Source organism: Labrus bergylta, chromosome 7 (genome assembly GCF_963930695.1).
Source record: "Labrus bergylta chromosome 7, fLabBer1.1, whole genome shotgun sequence".
NCBI classification, from domain to species: domain Eukaryota; kingdom Metazoa; phylum Chordata; class Actinopteri; order Labriformes; family Labridae; genus Labrus; species Labrus bergylta.
In genome coordinates this window covers 30,615,851-30,640,645 of record NC_089201.1, presented here as the reverse complement: position 1 = coordinate 30,640,645, position 24,795 = coordinate 30,615,851, and the positions used below count along the sequence as shown (strand labels likewise).

General features: G+C 38.0%; 2 protein-coding genes across 3 annotated transcripts; both read left to right on the top strand.

The window, feature by feature from the left end:
• Positions 1–557: 557 nt before the first annotated feature.
• Positions 558–6,810, top strand: prpf18 (PRP18 pre-mRNA processing factor 18 homolog (yeast)). Of its 2 annotated transcripts, XM_065957379.1 has the most exons (11): positions 558–717; positions 1,850–1,927; positions 2,141–2,167; positions 3,414–3,515; positions 3,616–3,729; positions 4,053–4,199; positions 4,373–4,441; positions 4,768–4,908; positions 5,009–5,080; positions 5,169–5,324; positions 6,023–6,810. In XM_065957379.1, the coding sequence occupies exons 1-11, from the start codon at positions 652–654 to the stop codon at positions 6,101–6,103; spliced, it is 1,053 nt and encodes a 350-aa protein (XP_065813451.1). In that variant the 5' UTR covers positions 558–651; the 3' UTR covers positions 6,104–6,810. The 2 variants fall into 2 exon arrangements, with proteins under 2 accessions (XP_065813451.1, XP_065813452.1); XM_065957380.1 differs by lacking the exon at positions 2,141–2,167.
• Positions 6,811–10,010: 3,200 nt separating this feature from the next.
• si:dkey-234i14.6 (uncharacterized) lies at positions 10,011–23,979 on the top strand. The gene is made up of 5 exons (XM_020657769.3): positions 10,011–10,640; positions 14,298–14,474; positions 18,939–19,148; positions 20,584–20,797; positions 21,636–23,979. The coding sequence occupies exons 1-5, from the start codon at positions 10,164–10,166 to the stop codon at positions 21,812–21,814; spliced, it is 1,257 nt and encodes a 418-aa protein (XP_020513425.2). The 5' UTR covers positions 10,011–10,163; the 3' UTR covers positions 21,815–23,979.
• Positions 23,980–24,795: the final 816 nt, after the last annotated feature.

The window sequence follows — 24,795 nt, the reverse complement described above, 5'->3', positions numbered from 1 at the left end:
ATAATTATCAAAAATAACAAGAAGTTAAAAATCAAACATATGTACATCAGTTAAATAAAGGCAGAAAAAATACAATTATAGAATAATACAAGGTATGTACACTTCCACTTGTGGAAAGAGTTATTATTATTATTATTATTATTATTATTATTATTATTATTATTATGTAGCATTATTGATATGAGTCATGAGGTGATGATGGCTGGAAAACATTTCCACATTTTCATTACCAACATTCGTGAATATTGTCAATCGGCTTCATTTTACATTTAAAAACTATTTCAGAATATTTTAAATATTTAAAGCCTAAAATACCCTATTTTTATATTAGCCCACTGTTGCTATGCAAATATGGGCTAAACCATATCAATGTACTACTTATAGAGTCCAAACTTTTTTGTTTTGTTTTTATAAGAATTGAAATAAATCGCTCTGATGTCATCTGTGCTCAGCTCGCGGTTGAAACAAGATTTTAAACATTTTATTTTGAAATTAAAGCGTGAACGATTTTTGACTCTTACGCTGAAATTCTGAAGTTGAGTCAGTTGCGGTTATTTACTTCCGCTTTAGGCTTCAACAGGACGCCTGTGCTCCGGATCAACGTGTCGTGTTGGAATAACAAATAGAGGGCACATCTTCTTTAAAACAGAGATGGATATACTGAAAGCAGAGATCGCGAGGAAAAGGAAACTTGTCGAAGAAACGCAGCTCGTTAACGTGAGTTCATTATTTACGTTGTTTTGTCTTGTTAGCTTAGCAACTTAGCCCGCCAGCTAAAATGTTGACTTGCGCTTTGATTATTATTTCACTTAGCAAACCTTTCGAGAACCACATGTTGTTGTTTTTAACCCTATTTTACTCACATTATAGAATACAGCTTTTCAATGTCCCGGATGTAAGGCTGTTTGTTTACTTGCTAGTTGTTGCCTACTGTTGTGCAACATCCCTCAAGGTAGAGTTTGGTTTTTCCCACGATACGACGGGTACGTGAAGATACATAAAAAATATAAATATATATATATATATATATGTGTGTGTAGTTATAGAAGATAACAGGTTAAACTGTAATTTTTAAATGGGAATAAAGAAAGGAACATATATTGTTTTTCTACAGCAAATCTGTTTAAATGTTGTGCAATAACTTTGTAATTCACTGCTTTATAATTATCTTTATAATTATCTATTTACTCATCCAGTCACTGCACTTTAACTTTATTTATTTATTTATTTATTTATTTATTTATTTATTTATTTATTTATTCTGTCACTGCACTTTAACTTTATTTATTTATTTATTTATTTATTCTGTCACTGCACTTTAACTTTATTTATTTATTTATTTATTTATTCTGTCACTGCACTTTAACTTTATTTATTTATTTATTCTGTCACTGCACTTTAACTTTATTTATTTATTGATTGATTGATTGATTTATTCAGTCACTGCACAATAATAACTGTATCTACTCTGTCACTGCACTATAACTTCACTTATTTGCACTATATGTCTATATTTATATTTGTTTAATTAATCAGTCACTGCAAAATAATAACTGTATATATTCTTTCAGTCACCACAACTGTCTATTTATTTATTATTATTATCATTTATTCACTGAACATCAACTGCTCTGGCCACTTTTTGCATATTTCTCTTTCATATCACCACAAATATATTTTTGTTGTTTTTGTAAACGTTGCTAACAAAGTTTTGTTGTGTCCTTGTATACAATGATAATAAAGATTTTATCTATCGTCTATCTACTTACCCAAATAGCGTGATCTTTTCATGTAAGTGCATCAGAAGTGTGAAACAAATCCATTATGTACTCCATGTGTTTTCTTCCAGGACTCCAAGAAGTTCTTCAAAAGGTCCGATCTCGCTCACAAAGAACAAGAGGATTACTTTAAAAGATGTGGATACAAGGTTTGTCCCTCTTTCTCTGTCTCACACACGTGCACCATCAATCCCTTTCTCCTGTCCTGTTTTTATCTCATGTTTAGTAAAACAGTCTTTAGCTTTTGTCAGGTAACAAAATAAGGTGAGGCGCTGATGCTCAGGTGTTTACATTAGTGTTTATTTCTGTGTTTTGCTGTGCTGTTTTTCCCCCCAACCTGCCTCTGCTGCCTGCATCTGTAGGTGCAGCGAGAGAGTCCTGAGAGCCAGGTATGGGATTGCACAGTGAAAAGTAGCTGACAGGATGCATGATAAAAGATCGTAACACACTGTGCCCCAAAGGCCTCTTCTTCCTTGGCACCCTTTCTGAATGACAACACGATAATGCCAGTAAATAAAAGTCCATGAGGGCTAGGTGCTCTGGTGCAAGATGATGAGATAAATACAACACCAGGCTCAATAGATCATTCATTCTTCTTCTGCTTCTTTTGATTGTTGTGATTCAATCTATTCAGACATACCCGCTTTTATATGCATTTCTTTAAGAACCTCTTAGCTTGATATGCTTCCTTATACATTTAATTTACATGTGCAGAAACCACTGTGACATTTGGACTGTATGCTGAACAAGCTACCAGTTTTTAAACTGTTTTCTGGCTCTGCAGCAATCACATGTCAGAAAGAAAGGGAACAAGGAAAGGAATCTACAAAGCCAGAGTGGGGCACAGACATGGTGTGGATTTCAGCATGGGAAACTGAACTGAGCTTAAAATGACCATACTTTCAACTTGAGACTACTTCACTTCCAAAGACAAATCCTCTGTAACAGCAGCCACCCAAATTTAATATTTGGATCAATATTGAGTTTTCCTTGTTTTTTTGTTTTTTTGTTGCATTGCTTTGAAACATTTGCTGAAGGAAAAATGCATTTTTGTTTGATTCTTGCGAGACTTAAAATGTCAAACATCAAGCAATGGTTATTGCACACATGCAGTGTTCTGTGTTTATTTGAGCAAGACCCATTGTTTATTACGACGGCTTTTAGTAATCACTTCCTGTTTGTTCTTTTAGATTGTGCTCATATACTCACAATCTAAAAGTGCCAGGATGCATGAAAGCATGATCTGGTAGCATACCTTCAGTTAATGTGTCGAAAAATCTCTGAAAATGTTTTGCTTGTGAAAGACTTTAAACGGGGCAGCATTTCAATTCTGATTAATAAACATTTTGACTGTAATATCACCGAATATGATTCTTTTATTGGTACGTTATCAATTCAGACTTTAGTCCTAAAGGACCTGTGTGTCCTTCATGTAGGGTTCACAGGTAAGAAGGGGGTGTGAGTGTGTGCAATCCAGTTTGTATATTAATACACATCAGGCTCAGTCCGGAGGTCTTATGCATACGTTGCCGATGCTGTTCTCATATCCCGATGTTAAACTCTGGACCTTCATATGAGCTCTAGATTCCTCTAGTAACATAGGTCTACTTCTTTTTCCTCCACTTTGCCTTGAAGATCGATAACAAGGAAGAAGATGAGCCTTCCACCTCGGCTAACCCCGTGTTAGAACTGGAACTAACAGAGGAGAAGCTACCGATGTCCCTGTCACGACAGGAGGTGAGTCATCGGCAAATAAAAACAACACATCTTCACTTTCAGTTTATTTATCTAATGCAAATGTTAAATATCTTTTCCCCCCACTTTTGTTTGTGTGTAGGTAATTAGACGGCTCAGAGAGCGAGGAGAACCTATCCGACTGTTTGGAGAGTCTGATTATGAAGCCTTCCAGAGACTCAGGAAAATCGAGATTCTGACCCCTGAAGTAAACAAGGTAAGGCTGATGAGAAGGAGTCACATCATCCAGTAAAGCTGAACTGATTAAAGCTCATTTTCTAATGGAGCATATAAAGACTTTAAGGTCAATTTTCTTTCCAATGAGTTGTAAGCTTACAGAGTCATGAGAATCTGATTGGCTGATGTTGCTTTAAACAAGGCTCCTGATTAAATCAATTTTTCACTCATGTTCTGTAAATGAAGGTGATTGAAGCTGTTTGTTTTTTTTGTACATGGGGTTCTTTCTATTGATTCTTTGTCTCAGTTTTTCAGCCCAGTATTCTAGTTGACACCCTTTCTACACCCTTGTCTCACTTCTAGGGTTTGAGAAATGATCTGAAAGCTGCGATGGACAAGATCGACCTGCAGTACCGGAATGAGATCGTTGGAGGAACGGAGCCAGGAGAACAGGACACACAACATGACCTCAAAGTGCACGAAGAAAACACCACAATAGAAGAACTGGAGGTAAATTAAGTAGCAATCAGGGTCAGGAGTTTCTAATAATTCTTTACTGATTTTGTATAGAAAGAAACTGTTCATCAGTTAGATACACTTTTTAATTGTGACATGTTCTTGTGGCTCTAAGTACATTTAGGTCATGGTTCAGTTTGTCTCTTAACACTTTTATTGTTCTTCAGGCTCTTGGAAAAACATTGGGCAGAGGAGATGACCATGGAGACCAAGATCTTATTGACAAGTTTTTGAGGGTGAGGCAGGAAAAACAAAGATTCTACTTTTAGTCTTGAGGGAGCTGTTGAGTTAAAAACATGTGTACTCCACTTCTTCTGAGGCTGCTATTTATGTTGATATTCTCTATTCACAATCAGTGTTTGCTTTGTAATATGGACATTTTTTTGTACACAGTTAAAGAGAGTTCATAGAAGACAGCTTCCAACTAAGCCTCTTTCTGCCGAACAATACAGAACACACACAGAACAACAACGCTCATCACTCAGATGCTTGTTATCGACATGATTGACACTCAGTCTACTACAAGAACATGTTGTCGATCGTTGTTTTTCCTGTGTTGTAGTTTCTTCTCGGTGTTTGGGCCAAAGATCTGAATAGTCGAGAGGACCATGTGAAGCGAAGCGTTCAGGGCAAACTGGCCAGTGCCACCCACTCACAGACCGAGTCCTACCTGAAACCTCTCTTCAGGAAGCTCAGGAAGAAGGTAACATTTTGGGAAAGCAAAACAAGCGACACAGATGCTGTTGAAGGTTTAGTAGTCGAATTTTAAAAGTTATAAATCTAACAATGATAATGTATTTCAGAATTTACCTGCTGACATCAAAGAATCAATCACAGACATCATCAAGTTTATGTTGGAGAGAGAATATGTCAAGGTATGTTATTATCACGATAACAGCAGTTTTAAAACCTTTTAGTCTCTTACTTTTTTCCCACCGTTTACTAATCTTTCAACCCGTGCAGGCCAATGATGCCTATCTACAGATGGCCATTGGAAATGCTCCCTGGCCCATCGGTGTGACCATGGTGGGTATCCATGCCCGTACTGGACGAGAAAAGATCTTCTCCAAGCACGTGGCTCACGTTCTTAACGACGAGACTCAGAGAAAATACATCCAGGTGAGACTGTAACACTAACCTTTAAACACAGCAGCAGTCTCTTTTAGGTTGGGAATGTGTGGTTGAATAATATGACTGTGACAGTGAAGGAGTTTATAATATGCACATGTTTATATATGTTATACATAGATAAAGTTCATTTTTCTCCTACTTATGTAAGTTTTAAATTGCAATTTTAAAAACTTCTGTAAAATTTGCGCCACAAATAATTTTTTTTTTTTTTTTCATCTTTTCTAGCCTTCTGACTACTCAAAGTGCTTTTTAAACCGCTTGTCACATTAACCCGTTCACAACCTGTTCACACACTGATGGCAGAGGCTGCTATGTGAAGTGTTCATCTGTATTAACTAATCCCACTCATCCACACTGACACAGCAGCAGGAGCATTAGAGTGTCCTGCCCAAGGACTCTTGGACATGAGACTGAAGGAGCTGGGGATCAAACCCTCAACCTTCATATTGTATAATATGACCATTGCCCGGTCTAAGAGTGCTTCTAAATCAGTTTGCACATTAATGTATCTACCGAAACACTTAAACAACGACATTTACATAAATATGCTAAAAAATAGGTGTATAAATGAGCTGTTCATGTTCATAAAATTGAGGAGTTGGTTCACCAGGTTGAATATTGCTGTCACATCTTCATATTATATTTTATTACTCACTTTGCCTTGTCATTATTTTTTATTCCCACAGGGATTGAAGAGGCTCATGACAATCTGCCAGAAACACTTTACGACTGATCCATCAAAGTGTGTCGAGTACAATGCTCTGTAACTTCTGACTTCAGCTTCAGTTACATCTCGGCTCCCGGTCATGTGTGTGACATCATTCAAAAGGAAGTTTTTCACAGCAGATCTGTTGTGGCTTCTGGACAAAAATAAGGAGACAGTGCTCGAGGAAATTTCTCAAAAGCTTTTCCGAGAAGGGACTTAAATAAATATAAACATGCATCATTTTTCATTGAATTGAAATGCAGGATGACTGTCTGAGAAAACACTTTCATTAAACAGAATACCTTATGAGTACAATGAACGTTTCACTTACAGCTGGAGAAAAGCTAGCCCTCAAATCTTATAGACTAGGCCTTATGAACTAACTGCTTTATATGACATGCCATTAATAGTCACAAGATCTCATTCCATCTTATTAAAGAATGTTCTGATGTGTCCAAACCATGGCACATGCAAAGATAAAAAAAAAGGTTTAACTTTGTTCACAACTCTTGCCCAACTAGTATTGCATCAAAAGTTATGGTAGATTTATTTTGAAGGTGTGGCAAGCCAATTTTTATTTATAAATGAAGATCCAGTTGTGCAAGTTTTATTACACCTGTGATGTCACAATTCTTTTTTGCTCTTTTTTTTTTTTTTACACTTCGATTTCCATGTTTTAAGCTCTCCTGTTTTCAGCAATTACTGAACACAATCAGTGCATCTGTGTACTTTCCTTGTAAGAAAATAAAGTTTTATTCTACCAGCTGCTGCAATCGTGCTGAAAAAGCTTATTTTCCCTTTTGGACATTAATTTTGTTTTTATGATTGTGGAGATATTGCTCACTTGTCTTCTGCAGCTGGACTGCTGAATGAGAGCAGACACAGCCAGCATGGTTTAAGGGAAACAAACCATATGATGAACATAGCTAACTAGAAAATGTCTTTTCTGAATGATGTGCATGAAGCTGAACTTGATCGGAGCACACTGCTAAAAGAAAAGAATTCTGAGTCAAACTGAAACATCTGAAAACATAAATGTCTTTCATTGAAGCTTAACTGTAACAATGTCAAAGGTAATCAAAGAGGCATCAAAATAAAGAACTATGATGTTAAATTAATTTACAGCAGTCTAAAGAAATTTGATTTACAACGACTGATTGCTAATGGAAACCCCTCCAACACTTTGCCATAAGACGGTAACATCCAGCGTCGCACACTGACCTTATTACTTACACAGGGTTACCATGGTGACGTGATCTTTTCCTTGCGGTTGTTTTGGTGTTGCCAGCTGCCTCGGCCCACGTCAGCACAGTTTCAGTCCGTCAGCTGTGAACACACATCTTAAGACTGGGAACGTCAGGACCCCCCTGTTTTAAACCAACGGAACCTACAAAGTGGACAAATGTTTCTCTTTTAACAATTCAAGGGGAGAACAGCTGAGATCAGGAAAGTGAAGTTATTTTCAGGGGTCTTTACATACAGTATTTCCTCCCATGGTCTCATTCTCCCCCTCTGTCCTTGAGATGAAGTTAACTTTGTTATTTGGCTTTTGTCCAGTCTAATCTGTTGTTTCAGTGACGGCTGTGATGTTTACTGAGGCCTTGAAATACGCTCTCATGAAAAGTATTTGCACTTTTTTGTTATTGAACAAAGGACCTCGCTTCTTTAAAATCCCCAGGGTTTGTTAGTACTACGAGTACAGCTGTGGATATCTCTCCATTGTGGCCTTTTGGTGTTTTTGTGACTGAAGCCATGCTGATATTCAGCACAACTAGGCTATATCCTCCTCCCATTCTCTTGCAGAGACCCTTATATGTAAATGCTGATTTATTACAGCCTGAACTCCATGACAACAATGTAATATGTTGTCCTAATTTATTTCTCCTTATGGCCTCAAATCTATGCACAGCTTCATCAGTTTGTGCTAAGACGTGAGCAAGCTGATAAAAAACCTGCTTTTTATGCTTCTTTGTCTGAGCAGGATGTGTGAGGGATCCACTCAGTGTCATTAACTCATTCAAATCTCTGCGCTTCATTGAAAAGACTCCTCGCTCAATGCATTTTATTAGCATGCATATGAGGAAATCAAAGCAAAAAGCACTGATTAGAGTGCATTTTCAGGGTTCATCTTGCGAGAAGGTAGTTCAAATACTCTTCAGATCATTTCAGTTTATGTTAAAATAATCATTTAAAAAAACACTTGCAACATTTTATTCAGGATAGAAATCAAGAATGCATTTTTTTTTACATGTGTTTAACAAGCTTTTCACTCAAAACACAGATTTGTTTTTTTAAGTGATCCTCAGAGCACCATTATGAAATATTTCAGCTCATTATTTTTGTTTCCAGGTGACCTCTTTCTTTCATTTCTAGGAAAAATACCTCGTCTGTGGTTGCCTGCCAGATTGCAGGTCTTAACTGTAATTAGAGCTTCATTTCTCTTTCATCTGGCATGATCGTTGCCAGGCACCTGAAGAGGTGGAAACCAATTACCGGTGTAGTGTGTCACACTGATTCTCTCTCTCCCCACACACACACACACACACACACACACACACACTTTATCTCAATTCAATTCAGCTGACAAACTGTATCTACCTGGCATGATCTCTGTATTCTTCTTACAGTTGTTGTTTCTATGACTGTGATGCATTGGGGTCAAGCACGGGGTGGTGGCAGAGAGGAAGAAAATGTTAAATTTCACTGACAGAAGGTTCCACTGAAAGCTTTTCTGTTATAACACAAAGTAAGTTCATTTATTTTTTCATTTCAAAAACAGGATTATAAAGGGTTCACAAATATAATGCATCCAAACAAGTACAGGTAGATCAAGTTCAATGGGATGGCCGAAAGTGATGCCTGAGAAGATATTCCCTCTTTTTTTATCAAATGTTTTCAGTTAAGTTAACAAAGTGAACATGGGGGACTCTCTACCTGATTGTATATGGAGGTCATTACATGTCTGTTGTTCATAACGGTGCAGAAATAAGTTGATCAAATTAGAAAAGAGAAATCTGCTCTGTTCTGCCACTTCTCAAAAATCATTTCCAGCAGCAGCAGCATCAGAGAAATGCATCTTTTCATATAAATCATCCTTGTTGTCTGAGGAGCCGTCACCATGGTGAAGTGGGCTCCCAATCACTGCTTTCTTTAGTTCAGAGAAAAATGAAAGGAGAGGAAAAAGAGAAAGGAAATAAAAGTCAACAATAAATCCAGACACATCACTAGACGGAGTCCAGGAAGGGAAAGAGAAAACAATTTGAAATATAAATGCATGTTACAAAGGGAAAGATTGAAGTATGAAAAGTGACCTATAGGCCTACAAGCAGATATGACTTGAATACACTGAGTTATCTTTTTTTTCTCTACTCTTCTGTTTTTCCTCATCTTCTGTATTGACTCTCATCATCCAATCAGATGTCGGCTTGTTCTTTTGTTTTCCTCCTATGGGGACGTCATTGATGGAAAATAGCAGTGATGCCCTTTGTAATCAGCCCTTCGAGAATGTATGGTTTGCTGTGCTTGTCCTTGTGTGTGTGTGTGTGTGTGTGTGTGTGTGTGTGTGTGTGTGTGTGTGTGTGTGTGTGTGTGTGTGTGTGTGTGTGTGTGTGTGTGTGTGTGTGTGTGTGTGGTTGTGTGTGTGTGTGTGTGTGTGTGTGAGAGAGAGAGAGAATCGACCTCTCTTGGTTTAGCAACAGAAAAATCAATAGTTTCTAGAGTAACAGAAGCACATTGTCCCGGCCCCCCTGCTGGTCGCTGTCCAAGTATCTGTTCCACTTTCAAATGACCTTTTTTTTTAAAGTCCTGGTAATTTTGGAAAATGTGGTTGATACAAACCTTTACACGAAGGTCTACTCAGAGACTGAACTGCCCATGTTTGTGCTGACGCGCTTTGGGAGAAAGAGAGAGTGAAGAAGAGAGAGAGAGAGGAAGAGAGAGAGTCCATCGTACTGCAACAACTCCACTCGCAGCGCAGAGGGAGCGCAGAGGACGCTCGCAGCTGCTCTGGCTACGTGCATGGACCGAGGGGTTTTCTTTGATGCCTGCATGATAAGAGCACATTCGGCTGATTTAAAAAAGAGAGGTGAAAGCTTCTAGCACACTTTTTTTTTGCTCTCGGGATGGACGGGCTGCAGACAGGAAACGCAGGAGTTGGTGAAAACGCAGAGGAAAAGTATCGCGCCCTCGCCTATGACACAGCTCTGAGCACCCTGGCGGCCGTGATCGTGTACGTGGTGGTGAAAGTGAGCCTGGACGGCATCAGACAGTGGCGGGCGAGGATCTCCGTGCTCGTCGTGGGCTCGGGTCCCGTGGGGCTGACGGCCGCGCTGGTCGCTGTCCGCTCCGGGAAGGTGCTGAAACTGACTGTGCTGGACGAGCGGTACCGGACCGCGTTGCTCTGTCGGCCCCAGCAGATCGCCCTGGACCCCCGCAGTGTCAAGTTCCTGCTGGGACTCGGGGTGGACTTTGACAACATGGAAGGCTGCTGGCACAACGAGCACTTCTTCACCAGGATCGGCGTGTTTCAGGAGTATCTGCTGAGCATCCTGGAGCAGAAGAAGCAGAAAGTGGAGGTCAAAGTGCAACTAGGTACCAAGGTATATCTTCCTCACTGAACTTACCCTTAACACACTGTCTTTATCAGTCAACACAGGGCTGTACAGTACCTAAAAATAGAGCTTCACACTATCCCTTTGTGCTTAAACAACAACCTAAATTCCCTTTTTAGATTGCTTTCTACTTTGAGCACCGATTTGGAAATGTGTGATTCTCAGTCCCGCCTTCATCCTGTTCCTTTACTGTCTGTCAAACCTGATCTTCCCTCAGAGGCAGCGGTCAAAGCAAACAACCGGTGTGTGCCTCCTCCTCAGCAGGGGTCAGATAACTCTCTGCAGTGATGGTTACAGAGATGTCTGTTCTTCAGAGGCTGCAGTCTCCTATAGCTCTGTCTATTGTGTCCATCAGCACTTACATCTTTAACTGACCTTTAAGTCTCTCTGTTGGCCATCACATCAAACACTTCACCATTTATTGAATTAAATACCCTACATTCAAAATCCCCCTTTTTCATTTGACTTCCTGTAGAGACATGTGCTCTTTTACACCATGATGAACTGTACATACTGTATCCTTTCCCCGCATTACTCACAAAGCTTCTCCTTACACAACATTGTGTAACATCAAACTGAAAGCCAGCTCATCAGAACTTTGTTATGTAAGCTGACCTCAAACCTGAAGAGAATCCTGCCTACAGTTTTCTGGGCAGCGGTAAAAAAGACTGTCAAAGACTAAATCGTGTTTAATCCAAACACTGCAACACTCAAAGTAAGTAAATGGATTTTAATATGAAATCCTGTTTGATTTGAAGTATTTAATGTGTTACACCCATTGTAGACAGTCATGACTCACAGAGTTATTTTCAGAGGATGTACTTGATTTCTACATTTAAGTGTGAAAAATCACAAATAAAGACTTTAATTAAACATGTCATGTTAGAGAAAATGTATTGTATTAGGATAATCCCCTTGAGGTGTATCACCTCGTTTTCAAGGGGGTCCCAAACATATATTTACAAAGACACAGGTACAACACAGAAAATATAACACACTACAGACGAAACAAACAAAGTAATACATACAGCTCAAAACAACAGCAACAACAACAACAACAAAACAAAACACACAAAAAACAAAACAAAACAACACAGAGAACAGATACAACAATAAGCTACAACTCTAGACTACACACCTTGGAGGAGAGAGATTCAGTCTATAGAGAGAAATAAACAAACAGTGTTGACGCTACTGAAAACATTCACAATCAGTTGGAAGATGAGAAAACAGAACATGTTTAAATAAGTTATTATACATCCCTCACTATGGGCATCGTGACACCAATATACAGTGAGAACAAATTCCCAGACGCTCATTAACGTATAGGACAAAAGAAACAACCTACTAACCCCTGATCCTCAGAGAGGAGCGGCGAGCACTCATCGTGCGGGCAAACAATTATGTAATGTTCACTGATTATCTGTGTCATGGGGAGGGACTAAGATATGAGACTCTGTTGATGCTCCATTGAGGTCAAACTAGACTTTCACTCTGCATGATTTTTTTTCTTTATTGTGCTCATCAAGTTGTAGTCTTGTGTCATACTTGTCCTTCCTGGTTCTGGCCTGCAGCATCTTTTTCTCCTCAGCTCTGATGCTGTCTGTACTCTCAGAGTGACTCACAGACCTCTGGAGAAGGAAGACAAGGTCAAGAGGGGTTTTGATCACAGCACACTTCAGCTTCATTCAGAGTCACTGCCAAGTTTGCCATTTCCTCTTGATTAGCACATTGTGTTTGATAAATGATTGCTGAAGCCTGTCAGTGCTTCAAATGTCTGAATGGAAAGGTCTCTTTTAAATAAGCCTGTTCTCTGCTGTCTAACTGTGGATTCAACATAGATCTTATATCAATCAATCAATCAATCACATTTATTTATAAAGCACATTTAAAAACAGCAGCAGCTGACCAAAGTGCTGTACATGAAACAAGAGAGCATTACAGATTAAAAAAACAAAACTCACACATCCAAGTTTGCCTACACACATGCACACATACTAACAATATAATTAGACAATAACATTATAAGACATTTGATAGAAGTACATTGGAAAGAAGTACAAGCAACCTAACTAGGACTCAAAGGCCAACGTGTAGAAGTGTGTTTTGAGTTTTGACTTAAAAGATTCCACAAAGGGGGGCAGACCTGACCTGAGGGAGGAAGGCTGTTCCTCAAGCGAGGGGGCCTTGACCGCAAAGGCTCGGTCACCTCCAAGTTCATGGCGAGAGAGTGAGGTTACAGCTAGGAGGTCCATGTTAGAGGACCTGAGGGGCCTGGCTGTTGTGTATGGGGCTGAGGAGATCAGTAATATAAGAGGGTGCCAGGCCGTTTAGTGCTTTAAAAACAAACAATGCAACCTTAAAATCAATTCTGTTATGATTTGGAAGCCAGTGAAGAGAGGCTAAAACAGGGCTGATATGCTCCCTGAGCCAGTATAGTGTTGAACCATTACAGCCCCCTCACTCTTTCTCCTGCACAACCAACCACCTTGAATTTGACTGAGGATCAACTATACACATAAAGGCAAAATAACACATTTCTTTCAGAGATGCACTGTTTCTTAGAAAAGCATAACCTCCTCACAGCATTAAAGGGCTTGTTTCAGTTTATTACAATGCAACACAGCATTATCTTACATCAAATAGGCATTAGTAGGGAAGGGAACAAATCCTTTGTTAAATTAAAAGTAGTCAAACAATTTAAATGAAATATAAAAGATGCACATTTTTAATGAGATGCACAGATGCATATTTTCAGAGTGGGAAAATCATGAAGTAAATGACATCTAGAGCTGAAACCATGTACAGAGTATTAGTTGGGTAATTAGTGTGAGAATTTCTTAATACTTTACAGTAAGTAAGTAAGGAAATACAGTTTATTTATATAGCACCTTTCACGAGCAGACTTAACAAAGAGCTTCACAATAAAATAAAGGTAAGAGAGCAGCAGCTAAGCCTAACTCAGGCGCCATCATGCTCGTATAGAAGAGCATAAAGGACCAGTATGTAATATGTAGGGGTATCTATTTCAATGTTTTCATAAATGTGTAGTCTCAAAAAAAAATTAAAATGCAGGCAATTAAATCCAACACAAATACTTCATTAGGAAGATTTTTCTATTAATAAAAAAGAGAATGACCTTGTTCCAGTTCTAATTTGTAAGGATTTACATACAGGTCACTGAATGTCTTCTGGTTTTGGATTGTTAAAATAGATGTTTGAAGACAGGTAGAAGCACATAGCAGACGTTTTATGAATAATACATATTACACAGCTTATTGTTAATGAGAAAAAAACTATTATTAGTTACAGCCCAAGGAAACCTCACCCGAGCTGCAGGAGGTGTAATTAGCCCACAAGCATTTTCTCCTTTAGAGTCAGTAAACCAATTTGTAGTTCATTTATTATGACAGTTATTTTAGCATAAAAACACTTTATTCATAAAGGCCCTAAATAAATATTAATTTTGAATGTTTGCAATAGAGATCTTATTTTTTACACAATGTCATATTAAGGCTGCAAAAATACAACCCCCACTGTGCTTCTCCCATTAATTGAGTGATCTGTTTTTTAATATAAATCTTTGAATATAAATATCAGATTTGAACAGGTGTCGTTGTTATTGTTTGTCTCTTGTTGTTTCAGTTCACAGAGGAGTACCTTCGGAGGATCCCTCACAACAACTGGCCGCGTGTGATCGTGGTGGCTGACGGGTCGTGTGGAGACTCGTGCTCTGTGCTCGGCATCAGCTCTGACTACACTGTGGAGTCCTGCCACGCTTATGGAGCTAATGCTACCATCGAGAGACTAGACCAGAGACAGGTAGACACACACACACACACACACACACACACACACAATCTGTATACGCAAACTTGAACATTACACATAAGGTCATGTTCACTCGGGCGCACACACTGAGGTGACAGGTGTGTGTTTGTGTAAAGAATGAGGCTGTGGAAACAGGATATTGGAGGATATCAGAGAAGGCGACTTGACTCGGTCTCATAAAACCAGTTTGAGCAAACAGTGACACGGACCGGCTGATAGCAGCTGACCACAATATTGAACACAATCTCTGACTCTGTTAGGTGGGGGTTGTGTTGCTGTATGTTCAAAGATAAAATCCTGAAACAGACTGCGGCTCATCTTGGAATTTATCCGGCCGTGGTCAGACAACACAGCAACAAAACAAACATGGCTGACAAAGTATTCATCTTCACAGTGTTGCTTATATTCTGTTAGACGGTGCAACCTACAAATTCCTTTTTCCATTCGGTTACATCTTTAATCGACTAGAAAGAAGACTTCACCTTGACTGTACATTTACTTTTTATTTTAATTAATATTATTGTTTTTTTAATATAATTTATTCACTTGTTTTTATTTCTTTTTCTGCTCTTACCTTCTTATTGCTGTTCTCTTTTTATTTACTTTTATCTCTTTTAGTTTCTTACATCTTTTTAAATCTTTGGTTCCTCTTGGTCTCAGCTCGTGTTGTTGGGTTCTTATGATGGTTCTTGTGATGGTTCTTGTGATGGTTCTTGTGATGGTTCTTATGATGGTTCTTGTGATGGTTCTTGTGATGGTTCTTATGATGGTTCTTATGATGGTTCTTGTGTTTCCTCGGTTCTTATGATGGTTCTTATGATGGTTCTTGTGTTTCCTCGGTTCTTATGATGGTTCTTATGATGGTTCTTATGATGGTTCTTGTGTTTCCTCGGTTCTTATGATGGTTCTTATGATGGTTCTTGTGATGGTTCTTGTGATGGTTCTTATGATGGTTCTTATGATGGTTCTTATGATGGTTCTTGTGATGGTTCTTGTGATGGTTCTTATGATGGTTCTTATGATGGTTCTTGTGTTTCCTCGGTTCTTATGATGGTTGTTGTGATGGTTCTTATGATGGTTCTTATGATGGTTCTTGTGTTTCCTCGGTTCTTATGATGGTTCTTGTGATGGTTCTTGTGATGGTTCTTATGATGGTTCTTGTGATGGTTCTTGTGATGGTTCTTGTGATGGTTCTTATGATGGTTCTTGTGTTTCCTCGGTTCTTATGATGGTTCTTGTGATGGTTCTTGTGATGGTTCTTGTGATGGTTCTTATGATGGTTCTTGTGTTTCCTCGGTTCTTATGATGGTTCTTGTGATGGTTCTTATGATGGTTCTTGTGATGGTTCTTATGATGGTTCTTATGATGGTTCTTGTGTTTCCTCGGTTCTTGTGATGGTTCTTGTGATGGTTCTTATGATGGTTCTTATGATGGTTCTTGTGATGGTTCTTATGTGGTTCTTATGATGGTTCTTATGATGTTTCTTGTGATGGTTCTTATGATGGTTCTTATGTGATTCTTATGATGGTTCTTATGATGGTTCTTGTGATGGTTCTTATGATGGTTCTTATGTGATTCTTATGATGGTTCTTATGATGGTGCTTATGTGATTCTTATGATGGTTCTTATGTGATTCTTATGATGGTTCTTATGTGATTCTTATGATGGTTCTTGTGATGGTTCTTGTGATGGTTCTTATGATGGTTCTTATGTGATTCTTATGATGGTTCTTGTGATGGTTCTTGTGATGGTTCTTGTGATGGTTCTTATCATGGTTCTTATGATGGTTCTTATGATGGTTCTTGTGTTGCCTGGGTTCTTGTGATGGTTCTTGTGATGGTTCTGTTTGGTGTTTGGTTTAGTTTGTTCTTGTTTTTGCTGTTTGTCAAAGCACTTTGTAAACCTGTGTTTTATAAATAAAGTTATTATTATTATTATACTTGGCTCCAATCCAAATATAGATCTGCTGCTATGAGATGTCTTACAGCTACACAATCCCAACAACAGAATTACCCTGAGAGGATTGACAGATTTAAATGATATATCCACAAAATGACCAAGATGAATGAATTCATGAAAATAGGTACTTACAGACTCTCATATAAACAGACTGAGCAGACTCAACACTTTCCCTGTTCTGATTTACTCATCGAGTTTGATAAAACAATAGCAATAGTGTAAGATTTAAAAGTGAAGTAAATTAATATATTTGAGTTAATCCATGGATTTAAGTTTAAATTAAAAATAAGATAACATTTATACAGTGAGCTATTTACATATTTGAGTTTACAAAGTTAATATTGATATATTTACATATCTTAATGTTTGCAGTAGCACCTAGTAACTGTGACCAAATTATATTGAATCTACTTCTGTGTTTGTCATAATGTTTGCCTTGAGTTTAATCATCCTAACCTCTGATTGGCTAATGACGGGACATGTGATGAGGAACAATGAAGTGTTGTTGTTGTGTAGCAAAACAATGTGGATGACAGTAAAGTGCTGCTGAGGAAGTTATCCGTCTCCATCCTTCTGTTTCTCTTAATGGAGTGATCCATCCACCACACATTGGCCCCTCACGTTACACTAGCAATAGTAAATAGCAATTTTATTCATATAGCACATTTCATTACAGATAAGCTCAATGTGCTTTACATTGAGTTTAAAAACACACATCAAAACAGCATACAAAAGAAAGAAAGTGTTTCCACAGTCATTAATAATTCATACACACGACAAAGCAAACATCAGTTACCACAAAAGTGATCATACACACACACACACATACAAAAAAATAACTATTTATATGCTTTGGAGAACAGATTTTGAGTTTTGTTTTGATAAGAGCAGCTGTTTGTCTGATGGATTCAGGTGATGGAGGATAATCAGGCTTGAGATTTGTTACATCACCTTGGCCACATTCAGAATCTGTTCCCTGCCAGGAGAAATACAAATCAAGATATTAAAACATATCGGTCCCAATGTTTTCATCACAGAATGCCAAAGTTGAACTGGTGTTATAAAAGCAGATGGTCCCACTAAAGATGACTCAGAGTAATTAACAGAGCCCAGTCTCTCTGACTGTAAAATGTTGAAGAAGCTGCAGATACAGAAATAGAAAAAGAGAATAATATCTTTTTCTTTTTTTTACATTTGTTATATGTTTTAACACACAGAGCATTCAAAACTTGACAAATGATGGATCACCAGAAACTATATTAATAATTTTACTGATCGTTTAGATGACATGTTTATTGGGAGAAAATATCCAGAGTGGAAATGAAAAAAAAAAAAAAGATTCCAGGCTGATGTGAACCGGTATCATAACACAAGCACAGTCTCCTTATCTAATTTTATGTCGCCATTACCCATTCCCATCACGTTCTCTTCAGCGGCTGCGGTCTGTTTTTTTTATTGTCTGCTTCTCTCCCGACTGTTTCCTGTAGTGATTGAATTTACCTCCCAGGATATGACCTGGTCCACCCCACTGTCTCCTCCATCCCCCCTCCCAGTCGCTGCTCTCCCTCGGCTACATTAAAAAGCAGTCTGATCCCAATCGGCTGGTTTTATATCATTGAGAAGAAAATGGATCAATTCTGGCTTTGGGGGGAAAATGTGGAGCCGCAAAAAAAAAAAAAAAAAAAAAATCAACAATTCTTTATCTTCACTAAAGTGATGACAGTTTCACAAACAAAATGTATTTTATTAATTTGCAAACATGGACGTTCAATGATAAGAATATGGGACTTTTAAAGAGACATGACAAAAAAAGGTCATGGTAAAACAAATCTTTCTTATAAGAGAGAGTGGTCCAATGAAAGGAAAGAAAAGTAAAATAAATGCCTGTTGCAACTTGGCCTCACATATTTACGTAAAAAGACAAAAAATGACAAAAAATGACAAAAAAAGGCAAATTAATATAATAATATATAATAAATATTTATAAATTTATAAATAATATAATAATAAATATTAAGATAAGATAAAGATAAAATATACTTTATTCATTCCAGCAGGGAAATTCCATCACTTCAATGTCTCTGGTCTCAGAGGTCTGACATAAAAGACATATTTCCTGTTTTAAATTTTTTAATTTGTGAAGATGTACAAAAAGTTAACTCTTTCATCACCTAATCTGCGCTTTCCTGCTTTCAGAAATACACACTTTTAATATTTTTAAATACATTTTTAAAGGGATCTATAGCCAATTGGTTTTGTTTGATATGTGTGTCTTCAGTGTCTTACAACCACCTGATGCATGTATAGAATTTTACCCATTTAGTAGATTTATTCTAAATGTTCATAAAGTGATCCTTGTATAGTTACTGTATATTATCTGAAATGACTTCATATTCCTTTCTCTCCCTCTCCCTCTCTCTCTCTCTCCCTCTCTCTCTCTCTCTTTTCTCTCTCTCTCTTACTCTCTCTCTCTCTCTCTCTCTTTCTTCTCTTTAGGTCCCTACCCCTGAGATCCGAGCCCACAGCCTTTACTTTGACCTGTCTGCGTACGGAGTGGAGGCCCTGCGAGAGCACCGAAACCCCGCCTCTAAACCCGGCTTCCACCTGAAGATCTACGGCACCTTCAGAAACCGCTACATGGCCCTCGTCTGCCCCGCCTCAGAGTCCAAGATGGTCCGCTTCCTCCGGCACACGGCCAACTGTTCTGTGAGACCCTGAAGATGAAATCCTTTCTCGAGCTTTGTTGACCTCTTTCTTCTTCTATTTTGTACATGTCGCTGTACTTCTACGTCTTGAAAGGGAAAGTCAGCTGATAATAATTCTTGCTTCGTACTCTTCATCTTTCATTCAGTGCAGCAGTCAAATGTCCTTTGACTGCTGCACTATTATTGGAGTCCATTAGTGTCGGAATATCTCGGCCTGTTTGTGTGAAGTCTGTGGAAGTGTGTGTGTGCGCCTGTGTTTAGCTGAGAGCGTCAGAGGAAGAAATGGGGAAAAAGGGGGAGGAGAAGTCAGACCTCAACAAAGTGTTTGAGTGTGTTAGTGTGTGTGTGTGTGTGTGTGTGTGTGTAGAGGCCATCTGTACCGCGCTTCTTATTATTTCAGTTCTCCAGGTTTCTATGTAAAGTCTCTGATCAAACACAGCATGTAGTGCAGTACACACAGGTACATAGCAAGACCTCTCCTTGGCGCTCTTGTTGCTATGTGGGTGGCCATTCAGATGCACTGTTACTTGGTAACAGATGACTGTGTAAGTACGGGGTCAGCAGAAAGAGAGAAAGAGAGAGAGAGAGAGAGAGAGAGAGAGAAACATGCGTCAGTCAATGAGAAAAACAGAAAAGGGTGGAAAGATTTTCTTTTTCATGTTTTCTGTTTTTGTGTCAATTGATATCACGCTCTGTAGAGACAGAAAAAAGGACAAGGAAAAGCAGAAGCCACAGAACCTTTTTCCACATGTTTTATGGCAAAATAATCACAATATTATTCATAATGAATGACTTGGTTCAGTATCTCCCTTTGAATAAGTCATGGGATCAGTCGTGGTGCATCTTTTATTATTTTGCACTTGACTTCTTGAAGTTTTGTTGTAATCTTCAGGGAGTATTTTATACAAATAAATCACAACAGCCCTTAGTGTTTAAAGGCTTTATATGTGATTTTTTTGATCCAGCAGATGTCGCCCTTGAGCACCAGCATGAAACCAAAACAACTCGCGCTGCATTGTTGTGTTAGCATGCTAATGCTAGCGATCTTTATTATGCTGGTATCTTCACACTGCATGTAAATTTACCTGAAATGAGCGTGATCTAGAAACACAGTTAAGCAGTGAGTACAGTATGTTATTCTTCTTTTCTCTAGTCCCTCAATTAAACAACTTTTATACACGAAGGGAGGAGTCAGCCGGCCGACCTGGCGATGTAAACAAACTGAAGATAGGACTCTGAAAACTCTGAAAACATCACAGACAGTGGGACTCGGGTGTTACACCCATTGTAGACAGTCATGACTCACAGAGTTATTTTCAGAGGACATACTTGATTTCTACATTTAAGTGTGAAAAATCACATAGAAAGACTTTAACTTCATCTAAGAAGTTATCATCAACATCTTAGGTTTATCTCTTTTTTTCCCCCCTGCCCAGATCATGAAGAACATTTTCCACCAGTCCTTCAACGCCTACAAGACCGACATTGAACCTCGTTTGAGTGACGTGACGCTGCACAACATGCAGTGCAGCCGGCGTCTCTTTGAGATCCAGTTATCGCACAGACGGATCAGCGCCGCCTACATAGAGGAGGACAACGTGGCGGTCACTGTGGAGGGGGAGGCGGCACGGGTGCTCAGCTTTGACACAGGTACACATGTTTAAAATGCATCGCAGAGGAAAAGGACAGAATAAGTTGTTTTCCAGGCTTGCAGTATGTTTGTTATTAATAGGTGTGTGACTCACTGCTGCACCCAATGGCCTTATTTGCTTCTGTTACCCATGATGCACACTGTTTTTTTATGAGCAGCTTTTCATTGACGATATCACAATGACTTAAAGAATGCAGCTAAGTATTTTTTTTGCAGAATGAGGATCCAACTTTCTTATTATAAATATGCGCTGTGCATTACTACAATATATTTTACCTGATTCATGTATATGGCAAGCCGTTTAGGAAATTAATACATTGAATGAAACTGATGACAACAATGAAACTGGTGGATTTGGAGAATTGAAATCAGCTTCAGTTCCATATATTTAGACTTCATTCAATATATTCAAGTTTCCATTCCATATATTCAAGTTTTCATTCAATATATTCAAGTTTTCATTCAATATATTCAAGTTTTCATTCCATATATTCAGACTTCATTCAATATATTCAAGTTTTCATTCCATATATTCAGACTTCATTCAATATATTCAAGTTTTCATTCAATATATTCAAGTTTTCATTCAATATATTCAGACTTCATTCAATATATTCAAGTTTTCATTCAATATATTCAGACTTCATTCAATATATTCAAGTTTTCATTCAATATATTCAAGTTTTCATTCAATATATTCAAGTTTTCATTCCATATATTCAGACTTCATTCAATATATTCAAGTTTTCATTCAATATATTCAAAGTTTCATTCAATATATTAATTTCAGGAAAGGCTTGCCATACATGCATGATGTCTGAGAGTCTGTCTTTCCAGGTTGTGGGGTGAATCTGGGAATGCGCGGCCTGGAGTCAATGGGGACATTTATTTACAGAACAGCCACCGCTGTGGACCAGAACGACATACTGGAGGCTCTGTCGGCTAAGATACAGCACTCCAGACAGGTGGCTGAGACCATCAAGCAGACGGGCCTGGCTGAGTCCATGTATGAATGAACCTGAAACAGGAGAACCACCATGCTGAGTACATGATGCCACCTAGTGGAAGGTGGACGTTGGTTGGTGTGTTGATGTTACAATAAAGCTCAAACAGGTTCTGTGTTGTTTGGAGCTGAACGAGCTGCACACAGATGGAGAATGGATGTAAACATGTGACCACAAGTCTTTGTGTGGCACACTGAGTGGAGGCTACTCGTAATAGCTACAGCAAGAAAAAACAAAAGCCACATTAAGTACAAGAGATTTTAAGGTTGAGAAACTCGACTCAATGCAGAAAACTGTGACAGAAAGTTATCAAACAGTTAAAAAGTATACATTGACTGCACTTCAGATTTCTCTGTAAACAACAATGAGAGTGTTGGGGGTCAAAGAAATCAAGTTCCTAAGTGACCATAAGTTCAAACTCAGGGAAGGAACAGACTTGATTTTCCAAAATGAAGTGTAAAATGCTAAAAATGCTTTTTCACATTTTCACATTTTTTTTCTGTCATTTTGTTATATCAGTGTGTCTAGTTAAACTAATTTAATATCCAGAAGTATTTAAGTTAATTTGAATTTCTAAGAGTAAACAGTAAATACTGTGTGTTTTATTTTATCTACCTTTTATGATTAAGACACGGCCCTTTAAGAGAGGCTTAGTGAAGGAGACACAGAGGTGTGTGTAGGCTGAAAACAAAGCTTGTGTAAAGCTGTGGAGCATTTTTCTTTAATAAAAGTTTCTAAAAGTGAAGATGGACGAGTTCTGACCGGTTCATTTCAAGGGTGCAACATAAGCCCAATGTGTTTTGTGGACATCAGACACAATAATATGTCAGCTGTGCAGAGGCTGCATCAGCTACAGGTGAGAAAGGTGCAGAGCTGTTATTGGCCCTGATCAAACAGACAAACACATGTTAGAGTCTGATGAAGTGAGGATGTTTGTCCTCCAGAGTGTTTTTTATCACAGCTTTTGTCTTTGTGTTGGATTTACAACTTTGTGATAATTGTTGCTGCTGTTCTGAAAGTGTTCGCTTTAGTGTCAGATTTTTGTCGGCTGATTTAATATTTTGAACATGACGGGTAACGCGACTGTGAGCCAACTGAATTTTTTTTACAAATTAATTTTACTGGTGTTATTATTTTTCACTCTATTTTTCTCCAGGTGATCTGATATAATCGAGGTACCATATATGAGGTTGATTATTTCAGATAAAGGACAATCGATCGATGATTGTAAGGATCTACCGCTGTTGAAACAGCAATTAAAATGCTGATTTGAAAAAGAGTGATGCAGGTGGTCTTTTCATGAAACCCGACATAAAAAGGGGCTCTTTAATCAAGAGAAGAAATACCTTGCCATAAAAGATAAATTAATTGTTATTTTTATAAAAATCTTTGTAATGTGGATTGAAGCTGCCCTAATAACAAACTTGAGTGATTTGTAATTTACCAGATTTGTTCATTTAAAGTCTTTATCTGCCTTATATAAGCCTTTAAGGGTCAAAAATAACTTACAGACTGGTAGATCTTCATTCCTTAAACAGCTTTACAAGCTGCTGTGGTAAATATTTGATCTGTATCTGTATAAGTGCCTAGAAAATACATGATCATAGTGTTCCTGTAATTGCTGATGTGAGGCATTACCGCCCTCTAGTGGTGAGATCTGTCCATCACATCTGCTCATCCTCAGACTTGAACACTTTATTTTTACATTAATTGTAGTGTCACTGTCACTTTAAGGGATGTGTCCCTGAAATCCCACATTAGTGTCACATGTCTTCAGTAACTCCACTGTCAATTGTAACTTTTTACAATAACTTTATTGAATGATGTGCATTTAGGCAAGAATGATGAAAGTAAACCATGTTTTAAAATGACCAAAAGTTACTTGAATCTAAGATCATAGGGATGATCATTTTGAAATCCATACTGGTAATTTTTTGAAAAATTCGATAAGAGCTGAACGTCTGAAAATGTTTCCAAATAATAATATTGTTGTTGTTTAATGTCTTTTTATTTTTACAACACTGTTGCACCTCATTGATCTAATGTCAATTAGTTTTAAAAAGTAATTCCAGTCACCTAACACTAGTTACTTCTATGCATTGTTAGGACAATATTTGAGCGTTAAGTTGTCAACATATTGTTTCCAATAATGAAAAATAAATTTACATTTTTTCTGACGTGTCATTGGAGTAACTTGCTGAATTTTGACCCGGTTAACATTTTCAACAGGGAGTTAAATTAGCTTTGTGTTCGATTTTCTTGTTAACTTTCAGGTGAGTTTTGACTTTGAATATATTGTGCTGTGAATGTAAGTGTGAAAATCACTTTTTTTTTGTCTCTTTCTCATTCACACCCGCAAAACATTTTGATTTCAAAAATAATAATCTACAATAGAGAACGAGCTCAGTGCAGCCTATGCAAAGATGATATTTGTTGCTCATATCAATTTACTTTCCACATCCACACTAATACAAACACACACTACATTGTGTTCTTGCTGTCGGGTTGTTCAGGGGTTCATTAGCAATTTGCTTTAGCTTTCAAATGTGGGTCCCAATGTGTATAAAACTAGCACAGAAAAACATTTAGCTGTAAAAATCTACTTGTTGTGAATAACAAAATAATCATACAGGAATGATTTATTGTTTTTCTACAGGAGTGATCATCTAAAGATCCTGAAATAAAGCAGTATAAGAACAGATCAGGGTATTGATATTTGGAATGACTCATTACTAAATCAAAAGAGGTTTCAACACAGGTGTCTTTGCAGTGATTTAAACGCTGAAAAGTCTTCAGCTATAGACACTGAATGTTAAGAGTAAGAAGCATTAAGGTAAGGCTCCTCCATGCCAACAGAAATCTTCAGGCTCTGCCTCCTGAAGCCGCTTGCTTTGTCTAATTAAAAACATTCATCTGCTCGCCGTGTCCCTCCAAGGTCAATAGTCTTGGACCTCTGAACCGGCCCCCCCGCTGTAGCACAAGGCCTTTCATTA